General features: G+C 37.4%; 1 protein-coding gene across 12 annotated transcripts in view; it reads right to left on the bottom strand.

Annotated features, from left to right (window-relative positions):
* TTC3 (tetratricopeptide repeat domain 3) overlaps positions 1-14,020 on the bottom strand; it is a 141,077-nt gene that overhangs the window by 43,979 nt on the left and 83,078 nt on the right. For all 12 annotated transcript variants that reach the window (XM_067739472.1, XM_067739463.1, XM_067739468.1 and 9 more), the window contains 4 exons: positions 12,663-12,709; positions 11,625-11,681; positions 10,542-10,615; positions 2,858-3,022 (listed from right to left, as the gene is read on the bottom strand). In XM_067739472.1, coding sequence (XP_067595573.1) covers positions 2,858-3,022; positions 10,542-10,615; positions 11,625-11,681; positions 12,663-12,709 — 343 coding nt within the window. The remainder of the gene's footprint in view (positions 1-2,857; positions 3,023-10,541; positions 10,616-11,624; positions 11,682-12,662; positions 12,710-14,020) is intronic.

Below are 14,020 nucleotides of genomic sequence, written 5' to 3'. Positions count from 1 at the left end.
CTGTTTTCCATAGTGACTATACCAATTTACCTTCCCATCAACAGTGAACAAGGGTTCCCTTTTCTCCACATCCTTGCCAACACTTATTTCTAGTCTTTTTGATAAAAGCTATTCTAACAGGTATGAGATGGAGATGATAGCTTATTATGTGTTTATTTTTAAACTGAAGTACAGTTGACTTAAAATATTGTGTTAGTTTCAGGTTTTACAGCAAAGTGATTCATTTATATATTTTTTTTCAGGTTACTTTCCATTGTAGGTTATTACATTATTGTGTTTTTGATTTGCATTTCCCTAATGATTAATGATGCAGAACATCTTTTCATGTACCTGTTGGCCATCTGTATGTCTTCTTTGGGAAAATGGCTATTCAGGTCTTCTGCCCATTTTTTAATTGGACTGTTTGGTTCTTTTGCTATCGAGTTGTATCAGTACTTCATACATTTTGGATATTAGCCCCTTATCAAATATATGATTTTCAAATTATTTTCCCATTTGCAAATATGTGTATGTATATTTTCATAATTCAGTGATGATCATTAGTGTCTTAAATGGTCCTTAATGGACTGTCACGTGCTAGTGCATGTCACTGTCAGAACAGGGGCAAGGGATAGGAATGGGAAAAATATTTCCAAAAGCATTCCCATCCTACTATTCTGGTTGTGCCCCTTTGAAAAATCACTGTTTTCTACATGCTCATGATTCCTTTTTTTTTAAAGAAATAGATTAAAAGATGAGGACCCAGTTCCCTCTTTCCTGGAAGAGAGCATGACAAGTAAGCAAGAACCACATTTTCTTTTTGGTAGGCAAAGACTGATAGGGAGAAAAAACCCGATTCTTATTGCACAAAGTCATTTTTATTTGCAATACAGTGATTCAACCAATGATCAATTTTGCGCTCCTGCTACTTGTAAGCTGCGTGATAGAACTACATTTTCTACTTTTTCTGAAATCTTCCCCAGTGCTTAACCTTAAGTGGTTAATAAATCTTGACTAATTAACACTACTAAAGAGGTGTTAGGAAAAACTGAATGTAGAATGCCACCTACTGAAATTTATTATGATTCAACTATGTGTATCATAAAATGTTAGAATAAGGTGGAGGTCACTGAAAAAAAAATCAGTCCAACCCCCTACTTTAAACTGAAATACTTACATCAAGAAAAAGTTAACAGCAGTTATCATAGTATTCTTGACTTCTTATCTAATATGTTTCTACTCTACACTCTTTTCATATACAATAATTTTATTTTTCTTTCTCTTACCCATTGGCCACTAAAAAAATCATTCTTAAGCCAATCATTACATGTTTACTTTTGAAAATTCAAGGAAAGAATTATGTTTTGAGGTATGAATTCCTGTAACTTCTTGACTTTCTCCTATTATAAGATATAAATTCTATCTCAAAATACACAAACAAATCAGCCTATTGGGTTCTCATAAAGTTATTAAATTTCTTCCCACTTATAGTGGTAATAAATTCTTTAAGAAGCAAGCTCCTGGAAACTACAGTTTAGCTTCAGTTTTGGATGCCTGAAGCAAAGTCCAGCATGTTTTAAGAAATACTGGTGTAGTTTTATAGCTGATTCCAGGTTGTCATCCAGTTCTCTGAGAGTTTGATTTGCTCAGCACTTCAACTCTGAAGAAAAACTACGAAAAGGGATCCAAGAGGATATAACAAGACTGAATAGGAACAATGCAACTGAGAAAAAGAGAAGTAACAATAACCAAATTATAGATGAGTGATGGGTTTTCCAGGAGTTCATTTTTTTAAATTAATTTTTATTGGAGTATAGTTGCTTTACAATGTTGTGTTAGTTTCTACTGTACAACAAAGTGAATCAGCTATATGTATACATATATCCCCTCTTTTCTGAGACAGGAGTTTGCTTTCAAATTAATTTTCTGTTGCAGATCTTTGCCCCTCAACTTCTTTTCCTAAGGAAGGCATCATGCACAACTTATTAATGCCAAGCTAAAAAAAAAAAGGCAAACGTTTCCTAGATTTTTCTGAACTCTTTTCTCCACTACTGTATCCACCCCACAAAGACTTGACTTTAGTGTTAATTTCTCTTTTCTTTTTTTTTGGCCATGTCCTGTGGCATACAGGATCTTAGTTCCCCGACCAGGGATCGAACCCATGCCCCCTGCAGTAGATGTGCTGAATCATGGACCGCCAGGGAAGTCCCCTAGTGTTAATTTCACATTCATATTTTCAATCCAAAAGTAATTGAGCCCAAAGTTTCTTTAAAGGAAAAGTCTGTTTCTCTTTACTTAGATAAATGTCTAGAAGTCAAGTTTTCAATTCAATAAAGAGATACAGGGTTCTATATGTGTTCTATACCATCACAACTGGACAACTATCTCAGCAGAAGTAATAACCAGATCCTGGTATCCCTTCCCCATTAAAGGGCAGTACTTCACCAAGCTACATTAATTGTCACTAAACTTAGGAGATGCCAAACAACTGCATCATCAACATAAGGACAATGAGATCAAATAATTACACTATTCCTTGTCAAATGTATATACTTTGGAATTCATGATAAAAGATTATGGCTGGAAACTGTTTATCATTCCTATCAGGACATACCAGGACAGTTTTGGAAATAGAATCTACATTAGCAGCTCAAACTGACAAAACTAATAATCATTAGGATTCTAAATGTAATAGTTAAAAATCTTCAATTAACTCTGTGTAATACATGACAGAAGCCATAAAAACACTCTTCTTCCCCAGAGTTTGTGAGCCAATCAGTGATTCCTTTAATAAACATAAAGGGACACAAAGTAAACAACTTAAGATCTTCAACTGGCAGCCTCAGTATAATAGTTGTAGGAATGTTAAACTACTTACTCATATAGAGTTGAACATTTTTGTTTTGGGTTAATGTCCCACAGCTTCTTATTACGGACAACATATTCATTACTGTGCTGTCCATACAGAGCTTCAAATTCTTCTACATCGTGACGAAGATGGTCAGGCACTACAAATGGGCCCGCAGAATTTGAATTGCGTTTGCTGATTAAAAAAAAAAACCACAATTTTGTGAGTAATTAACTTTCAGGTGGCCCAGAGTAACATTTAAATTGAAATAAAGATAGCAACATATTACTCAACTTCAGGATGCAAAAAAACACTACCAGAGAATTTAATGCAGAACAGTTACCTTTCCACAATTACAGTCAAGAGATACCTGACTACTGAGTAACGTACGAGATACGTGACTACTGAACAAGGTACAAGATATCTGACTACTAGGTAAGGTACAAGATACCTAAGTACTTTTAATTACTTACTCTTGCTACCAAGAGGAAATACTTTTTAAATTCTGGTTTTAAAAAAAATCAATGTTGCACTAATTGTAACCTGTTAAAGAGAAAAATGACAGAGTTTATTATAACTGCTATCAATTTAAGTTAAGGTGAGATTGAGACTGGTAAAAGGTACTTAAATAAAAAGATTTTTTAAAAAAACAGTATAAGATTCTAACACTCTAAAAAGATATCATAGTTTGAGTGTGGGCTCTACACCAGACTGCTGATTTACATTCTGGCTCTGCTATGTACAAGCTTTGTGTCCTTGGACACTCAACTACACTGTGCCTGAGCTTCCTTATCTGTAAACTGAATATAATACTACTACTTATCTCCTAGAAAAAAGAGCGGATTAAATGAGTTACACATAAAAAGCTCTTAAAATAGTGCCTGGTACATAAGTGCTATCAAAATATAGGCTACTATTATTTTAACTTAAAACAATCCCTCCATTCAAAGAATCCATGGAAATGTACAAAGCCAACTGTTACTACAACTCAGTTAAGAAACGTGGGGGGGCTTCCCTGGTGGCACAGTGGTAGAGAGTCCGCCTGCCGATGCAGGAGACACGGGTTTGTGCCCCGGTTCGGGAAGATCCTGCATGCTGCGGAGCGGCTGGGCCCGTGAGCCATGGCCGCCGAGCCTGCGCGTCCGGAGCCTGTGCTCCGCAACAGGAGAGGCCACAACAGTGAGAGGCCCGAGTACCGCAAAAAGAAAAAAAAAAAAAAAAGAAACGTGGGGGAAGAGAGAGATTGGTTCAAGATGGCGGAGTAGAGGAACGTGCGCTCACTCCCTCTTGCAAGAGCACCAGAATCACAACTAACTGCTGAACAATAATCGAGAGTAAGACACTGGAACTCACCAAAAAAGATACCCCACATCCAAAGACAAAGGAGAAGCCACAAGGAGACAGTAGGAGGGGCGCAATCACAATATAATCAAATCCCATAACTGCTGGGTGGGTGACTCACAAACTGGAGAACACTTATACCACAGAAGTCCACCCACTGGACTGAAGGTTCTGAGCCCCACGTCAGGCTTCCCATCCTGGGGGTCTGGCAATAGGAGGAGGAATTCCTAGAGAATCAGACTTTGAGGCTGGCAGGATTTGATTATAGGACTTCGACAGGACTCAGGGAAACAGAAACTCCACTCTTGGAGGGCACACACAAAGTACTGTGCGCATCGGGACCCAGGGGAAGGAGAACTGACCCATAGGAGACTGAACCAGACCTACCTGCTGGTGTTGGAGGGTCTCCTGCAGAAGCCGGGGGTGGCTGTGGCTCACCATGGGGACAAGGACACTGGCAGCAGAAGTTCTGGGAAGTACTCCTTGGCATGAGCCCTCCCAGAGTCTGTCATTAGCCCCACCAAAGAGCCCGGGTAGGCTCCAGTGTTGCATCGCCTCAGGCCAAAAAACTAACAGGAAGGGAAGCCAGCTCCACCCATCACCAGACAGGCAGATTAAAGTTTTGCCGAGCTCTGCCCACCAGAGCAACACCCGGCTCTACCCATCACCAGTCCCTCCCATCAGGAAGCTAGCACAAGCCTCTTAGATAGCCTCATCCACCAGAGGGCAGACAGCAGAAGCAAGAACTACAACCCTGCAGCCTGTGGAACAAAAACCACATTCACAGAAAGATAGACAAGATGAAAAGGCAGAGGGCTATGTGCCAGATGAAGGAACAAGATAAAACCCCAGAAAACAGCTAAATGAAGTGGAGACAGGCGACCTTCCAGAAAAGGAATTCAGAATAACGACAGTGAAGATGATCCACGACCTCAGAAAAAGAATGGAGGCAAGATTGAGAAGATGCAAGAAATGTTTAACAAAGACCCAGAAGAATTAAAGAACAAACACCTAGAGGAATTAAAGGACAAACAAACAGAAATGAACAATACAATAACTGAAATGAAAAATACACTAGAAGGAATCAACAGCGGAATAACTGAGGCAGAACAATGGATAAGTGACCTGGAAGACAGAATGGTGGAATTAACTGCCACGGAACAGAATAAAGAAGAATGAATGAAAAGAAATGAAGACAGCCTAAGAGACCTCTGGGACAACATTAAATGCAACAACATTCACATTATAGGGGTTCCAGAAGGAGAAGAGAGAGAAAGCACCTGAGAAAATATCTGAAGAGATTACAGTTGAAAACATCCCTAACATGGGAAAGGAAATAGCCACCCAAGTCCAGGAAGACAGAGAGTCCCAGGCAGGATAAACCCAAGAAGAAACACGCCGAGACACATAGTAATCAAATTGACAAAAATTAAAGACAAAGAAAAATTCTTGAGAGCACCAAGGGAAAAACGACAAATAACATACAAGGGAACTCCCAATAAGGTTAACAGCTGATTTCTCAGCCAAAACTCTACAAGCCAGAAGGGAGTGGCATGGTATATTAAAAATGATGAAAGGGAAGAACCTACAACCAAGACTATTCTACCCAGCAAGGATCTCATTCAGATTCCACGGAGAAATCAAAAGCTTTACAGACAAGCAAAAGCTAAGAGAATCCACCAAACCAGCTCTACAACAAATGCTAAAGGAACTTCTCTAAGTGGGAAACACAAGAGAAGAAAAGGACCTACAAAAACAAACCCATACCAATTAAGAAAATGGTAATAGGAACATACATATCGAGAATTACCTTAAACGTGAATGGATTAAATGCTCCAACCAAAAGACACAGGCTTGCTGAATGGACTCAAAAAGAAGACCCATATTACATGCTGTCTACAAGAGACCCACTTCAGACCTAGGGACACATACAGACTGAAAGTGGGGATGGAAAAAGATATTCCATGCAAATGGAAATCAAAAGAAAGCTGGAGTAACAATACTCATCAGATAAAATAGACTTTAAAATAAAGAATGTTACAAGAGACAAGGAAGGACACTACATAATGATCAAGGGATCAATCCAAGAAGAAGATATAACAATTATAAATATATACGCACCCAACATAGGAGCACCTCAATACATGAGGCAACTGCTAACAACTATAAAAGAGGAAATCGACTGTAACACAATAATAGTGGGGGACTTTAACACCTCACTTACAGCAATGGACAGATCATCCAAACAGAAGATTAATAAGGAAACACAAGCTTTAAATGACACAACAGACCAGAGAGATTTAATTGATAATTGATATTTATAGGACACTTCATCCAAAAACAGATTACATTTTCTTCTCAAGTGCACACGGAACATTCTCCAGGATAGAACACACCTTGGGTCACAAATCAAGCCTCAGTAAATTTAAGAAAACTGAAATCATATCAAGCATCTTTTCTGACCACAATGCTATGAGATTACAAATCAATTACAGGGGAAAAAAATGTAAAAAACACAAACACATGGAGGCTAAACAATATGTTAATAAGTAACCAAGAGATCACTGGAGAAATGAAAGAGGAAATCAGAAAATACCTAGAGACAAATGACAACGAAAACACGATGATCCAAAACCAATGAGAGGCAGCAAAAGCAGTTCTAAGAGGGAAGTCTACAGCAACACAATCCTAACTCAAGAAACAACAAATATCTCAAATAAACAATCTAACCTTACACCTAAAAGAACTAGAGAAAGAAGAACAAACAAACCCCAAAGTTAGTATAAGAAATCATAAAGATCAGAGCAGAAATAAATGAAATAGAAACAAAGAAAACAATAGCAAAGATCAATAAAACTAAAAGATGGTTCTTTGAGAAGATAAACAAAATTGATAAACCATTAGCCAGACTCATCAAGAAAAAGAGGCAGAGGACTCAAATCATTAAAATTAGAAATGAAAAAGGAGAAGTTACAACGGACACCACAGAAGTACAAAGCATCCAAACAGACTACTACAAGCAACTCCATGCCAATAAAATGGACAACCTGGAAGAAATGGAGCAATTCTAAGAAAGGTATCACCTTCCAAGACTGAACCAGGAAGAAATAGAAAATATGGACAGACCAATCACAAGTAATGAAATTGAAACTGTGATTAAAAATCTTCCAACAAACAAAAGACCAGGACCAGATGGCTTCACAGGTGAATTCTATCAAACATTTAGAGAACAGCTAACACCCACCCTTCTCTAACTCTTCCAAAAATTGCAGAGGAAGGAACACTCCCAAACTCATTCCATGAGGCCACCATCACCCTGATAAGAAAACCAAAGATACTACAAAAAAAGAAAATTACAGACCAATATCCCTCATGAATACAGATGCAAAAATCCTCAACAGAATACTAGCAAACAGAATCCAACAACATATTAAAAGGATCATACACCATGATCAAGTGGGATTATCCCAGAGATGCAAGGATTCTTCAATATATGCAAATCAATCAATGTGATACACCATATTAACAAACTGAAGAAGAAAAACCATATGATCACCTCAATAGACACATAAAAAACTTCTGACAAAATTTAACACCCATTTATGATAAAAACTCTCCAGAAAGCAGGCATAGAGGGAACCTACCTCAACATCATAAAGGCCATATATGACAAACCCACAGCAAACACCATTCTCAATGGTGAAAAACTGAAAGCATTTCCTCTAAGATCAGGAAAAAGACAAGGATGTCCACTCTCGCCATGATTATTCAACATAGTTTTGGAAGTCCTAGCCAGGGCAATCAGAGAAGAAAAAGAAATAAAAGGAATACAAATTGGAAAAGAAGAAGTAAAGCTCACTGTTTGCAGATGGCATGATACTATAAATAGAGAATCCTAAAGATGCCACCAGAAAACTACTAGAGCTAATCAATGAATTTGGTAAAGTTGCAGGATACAAAATTAATGCACAGAAATCTCTTGCATTCCAATACACTAATGATGAAAAATCTGAAAGAGAAATTAAGGAAAGACTCCCATTTGCCACTGCAACAAAAAGAATAAAATACCTAGGAATAAACCTACCTAGGGAGACAAAAGACCTGTATGCAGAAAACTATAAGACACTGATGAAAGAAATTAAAGATGATACAAACAGATGGAGAGATATACCATGTTCTTAGACTGGAAGAATCAGTATTGTGAAAATGACTACACTACCCAAAGCAATCTGCAGATTCAATGCAATCCCTATCAAATTACCAATGGCATTTTTTACAGAACTAGAACAAAAAATCTTAAAATTTGTATGGAGACACAAAAGGCCCCGAATAGCCAAAGCAGTCTTGAGGGAAAAAAAAGGAGCTGGAGGAATCAGACTTCCTGACTTCAGACTACAGTACAAAGCTACAGTAATCAAGACAATATGGTACTGGCACAAAAACAGACATATAGATCAATGGAACAGGATAGAAAGCCCAAAGATAAACCCATGCACCTATGGTTAACTAATCCATGACAAAGGAGGCAAGGATATACACTGCAGAAAAGACAGTCTCTTCAATAAGTGGTGCTGGGAAAACTGGCCAGCTACATGTAAAAGAATGAAATTAGAACACTCCCTAACACCATACACAAAAATAAACTCAAAATGGGTTCGAGACCTAAATATAAGACTGGACACTATAAAACTCTTAGAGGAAAACATAGGAAGAACACTCTGATGTAAATCACAGCAAGATCTTTTTTGATCCACCTCCTAGAGTAACGGAAAGAAAAACAAAAATAAACAAATGGGACCCAATGAAACTTAAAAGCCTTTGCAAAGCAAAGGAAACTACAAACAAGACGAAAAGACAATCCTCAGAATGGGAGAAAGTACTGGCAAACGAATCAATGGACAAAGGATTAATCTCCAAAGTACATGAACAGCTCATACAGCTCAATATTAAAAAAACAAACAACCCAATCCAAAAATTGGCAGAAGACCTAAATAGACAGGTCTCCGAAGAAGACATACAGACGGCCAAGAAGCAAATGCAAAGCTGCTCAACAACACTAATTATTAGAGAAATGCAAATCAAAACTACAATGAGGTTATCACCTCACACCAGTAAGAATGGGCATCATCAAAAAATCTACAAACAGCAAATGCTGGAGAGGGTGTGGAGAAAAGGGAACCCTCTTGCACTGTTGGTGGGAATGTAAATTGGTACAGCCACTATGGAGAACAGTATGGAGGTTCCTTAAAAAACTAAAAATAGAACTACCATACGACCCAGCAATCCCACTACTGGGCATATGCCCAGAGAAAACCATAATTCAAAAAGACACATGCACCCCAATGTTCACTGCAGCACTATTTACAATAGCCAGGTCATGGAAGCAACCTAAATGCCCATCGACAGATAAATGGATAACGAAGATGCTGCACGTATATACAATGGAATATTACTCAGCCATAAAAACGAGCAAACTTGGGTCATTTGTAGAGACGTGGATGGATCCAGAGACTGTCATACAGAGTGAAGTAAGTCGGAAAGAGAAAAACAAATATCGTATATTAATGCATATATGTGGAACCTAGAAAAATGGTACAGATGAACCGGTTTGCAGGGCAGAAACTGAGACACAGATGTAGAGAACAAACAAGTATGGACACCAAGGGGGTAAAGTGGCAGGGTGGTGGTGGTGTGATGAATTGGGAGATTGGGATTGACATGTATACACTAATATGTATAAAATGGGTAACTAATAAGAACCTGCTGTATAAAAAAATAAGTAACATAAAATTCAAAAAAAAGTGGATAGTAATAATATAACTTAAAAATAAATTAATTTAATTTAATTTAAAAAAAAAAGAAATGTGAGGGAAAAAAATTTTGTGGGTTTTTGGTCCATATAGGAATATGATATAAAAAGGTCACTGCTTCTCACTAGTTTTATTTCTTTTGTCTATTTGTCTCTTGAAAACTCAGTTTCAACAACCAGCTACCACTGGAAATCACTAACATCTAAGGTTAAACCACAACATCATTTATAGCCTCCAAAACATCTTCCTAGTAATTATCAACAGGACATTCTCTTCACTGAACATTTTAAAGAATATTTTCTAGGATCTTCCCACAGTATCTTGCACAGAGTAGGTTCTCAAACTTATCAAATGAAGGTCATCAGCCCTGTGATTTTAACGCAGTTCATATGAATTCTTAACACTGACAGGCCACACTATAAATTCAACCATGAGGGGTCACATCAGGTTGTCATTAATAGATGCACATCTTTAGAGAAGTTAGGAAAATAAAACACAAGTTTAAAGTACATTAATACCACTTTTAAGTTCAAATAAAGCAAAAATTTTCAGACTGTACTTACTTATGGTCTTCACCTGAAGTGACAGTCTCATTATTTGGTGCGACTGCAGTGGTTCCAGACCCAACTAACATAGGCTGGTTTAAAAGACAGAAAAATGACAAGGATTTTCCACCTTAAAATTACCACTAAAACTGATGAATGCTTACATAAATAAATATGCATACAAACTGCCAATATATATGACTGATCTAAATTTTCTTGTGAACAGGAACATACAGGAATAAAACTTTCAACAGCCAAAAATAGGCCCAAATTAACATTTAGGTAGCTTCTAACGCTCTAAAATTTTTTTAATTATCACTGTTTAAACTCTCATTTTAGATAAACTAAAGACATATAGTCAAAGATAAAAAGTTTTATTGGAACTTATAAGCTGCTCTCATCCTCCCCTAATATTTGTTCACTTTTTCAACCCCTGCCCCCTATTTGATCCCCCAAATACATGAGAGCCACGAAGAACCCACCGTAAGATTTAAAAATAATGCCCTAGTTATCTCATGTGCCTGAAGCAGAGCTTTAGGTGAGAGGAAGGAAGGGAGCCTTTCAATTCTGAGATTCTGTCATGATGATTAGTATTCAGTATCTTTATTTTGAATGTTTTAGATAATAATTCTATTAGTTATTAATAATAGGTATCACGTCTTGTCATACAGATAATGACACTAAGTAAGGCACACGGAAGTCAAATAACTTGCCCAAGGTCGCACAGATAATAAAAATAATAACAATTGGTAGAACCAAGATAAGAACCCAGGTCTGCCTGATGCCAAAGCGGCCTTGGTCACATTGCTCTATGACCAGCCATACAAAGTCCTACATTATGACAATGATTTCACTAGGAAATATCTAGAAAATAAAAAGGACAATAAAGAGTCTCTTTCAAGAATTACTTATATATGACATGAACCTTAAACTTCCTCAATATGTAGAAGACTGCCAAAACATCTTTAGACAAAAGCCTAGAAATTCTTTCTCTACAAAATACTTCAAAATATCCCAAGAATTGGTTAATTCTTATTTGTATTTATTTATATATTCAATTAATTGTTTTGGACAAGAATCAATACAGAAAATACTCCATACCTTTGAATCTTTTGGCTTCTTTTTCTTGCCTTTGTTTTTTATCTTGGTAGAATTAAACTAAAACATAAAAATTATTGAACATTCATATAACAGCATTATGAAGCTGCCATATATTATAAAGATACCATACTGATTTTCACAGACTAGTCCTAAGCTGAAGTACATGAAATGTTTAACAAAAATTAACACTATAGTGTGTTAAGCCCTAGTGTTTTGATTTATAATAGAAAATAAGAAGAAGTTAAATGATGCCTAATGCTATAACTAAAATTAAATTGTTCCAACCTAACATGTTGTACCCATTTTAAACAAGGTTTATGTCATTTCAAGGAATTAATCAGACTTATTACGTAATTCCAGTTATATGCTGATCATATTTTAATGATTTTCCTTTTACTAAACCAAACTCAACATTCTACAGCTGGCCAGACACCAGGGCACAAACAATGAATTCAGAAGAAGCATTTACTTCCCATGGGCTATGTCAGCTGTGTTTCTACAGTTAGCCAGACAGTGTCTAACAGAGTAGGCTAAGACAAAGTTTCAAGTATAGATGACTTGATCCTAAAAATCAGTAAACAAGTATCTTTCTGACTGAAAACTGCCACAAACTACTAAGGAAGACAACTCTGGAATTATTTTAACTTAAGCTCAATTGTAAGCCACTCAAAGCAAAGTCCATTTGTTTTCCTTACAGAACAAAACATTGCAATTTTAATCATTACAGATAACGTTTCATTTTTATGCCAGCAGATGACTCAAGAACTCCTTTCCTATATCTATGATTAACATTTATTAGTTGTGAAAACTTATGGACATTGTCTAATTTAAACTTCAGAGTGTGCTGACTGTTGTTCCAATTCCAAGAGGAAGATTGGGATTAACTTTCTAAGGAAATCGTACACGTTATCCAGAAGTCCTCAAGATTTGGTTCTGGAGCGCCTCTTGTGATGTAAACCAACACTGGCCTGGATCCTCCTCTCTTCCTTTGGCTGACATGAATTAGAAAGTAACATTGAAAGTGATCAAATAACTTACTGGCATATCACCACTGTCCTGTTTCCTTAATACAGTGCAGCGGCTGTCTGTAAGAAGATACAGATGGTTTTGTGAGGAAACAAAATGTTTATATTGCCATAGGATACACTAAAGCCTTAAAGAAAACCACCCCAGATACTACTAACATCCACTATGTTCTACTCCTTATTTGGCTTTGACATAAGTTTAGCTTAGAAACCAAGAGCAAAATGGCTAACTCATCGGAAAACCAACTACAAAGAACCACAAAATTTCAATCCAATTCAGCATAATTTGACTGCTTTCTAGGCACCGAACTCTACGCTAGGTGCAGGGAATACAGAAATGTATAGAGAAGTCCCTGCCATCGATAACCTCATGTTCTGCAAGCTACACAAAGAGGCAAACACCCATAGCTCAGTGTGCTAAATGCCACAGCAAATACAGTGGAAACAAGCTGACAGAGTAATAAAGTCTTCAAGGGGAGTGGCCTGAGTCAGGGGTCAGGGAGGGATGTGGGGAGGACGGGACTTGAACAAGTTAGACTTGAAATGAACAAGCAGAGGGGTGGGATGTGAGCAAGGAAAGCACAATGCAGGTTTGGACACAGTAGGAAGTGGGGTGTATATTCAGAGGGCAGATGGGGTGAGTGCTAATGAACCCAGACAGACAATGTGAATTCAATTTGTAGGCAAAATGAAGCAAGTGCTTCCCAAACAAAATACTTATAGGATCAGACAGATGTTCTAGAAGAGTCACTAACAGCAACATAAGAGAAAGATTTGGAGTAGGAGGGTCAGAAGCATGGAGACCAGTTTGGAGGCTACTGCAATCATGGAAAGATTATTAAGATCCTGGCCTAGGGAAGCGGAGGTAGACACGGAAGGGCAGATCAAAAATAAAGCTTATTTGAATTGGCAACAAACTAGACATGGGGTAACAGGCAAGAGGAAGGGTGGAGACCAGTTTCAGAGTTTTCCTGCTTAAAAACAATATTAAAACGTTATTATCTGAGATAACCAGGGAAAACAGGTCTCTAGAGATACAAGTGGCTTAAGCCATATTGCTCTTAATGGGTCTCTTGGCCATCTACACAGAAATTCCAACAGGGAAATACGCATGCAGGATCCAGGAGAGTTTGGGTCTCCCAATTATCACGGCATTGGTGATATTATTGAGTACTCTTATTTACAAGATCAGTGGATTTTGAAGTTTTAAGAAATACAGTCATTCCTTTAAATGAAAGGAGACAAAATTGAAAATGTCTGGGATGAGGGTGAGAGGCACAAGTAGTGAACTTGAAAATCTGTTGGCTGGTCATTTGGCTGGTGGCTTCCAACCCTATGACTAAAAGCAGAGAAATAGTCACAACTGGATGG

This window comes from Pseudorca crassidens, chromosome 5 (assembly GCF_039906515.1).
Source record: "Pseudorca crassidens isolate mPseCra1 chromosome 5, mPseCra1.hap1, whole genome shotgun sequence".
Lineage (NCBI taxonomy): Eukaryota > Metazoa > Chordata > Mammalia > Artiodactyla > Delphinidae > Pseudorca > Pseudorca crassidens.
This window is presented reverse-complemented; position numbering and strand designations above follow the sequence as displayed.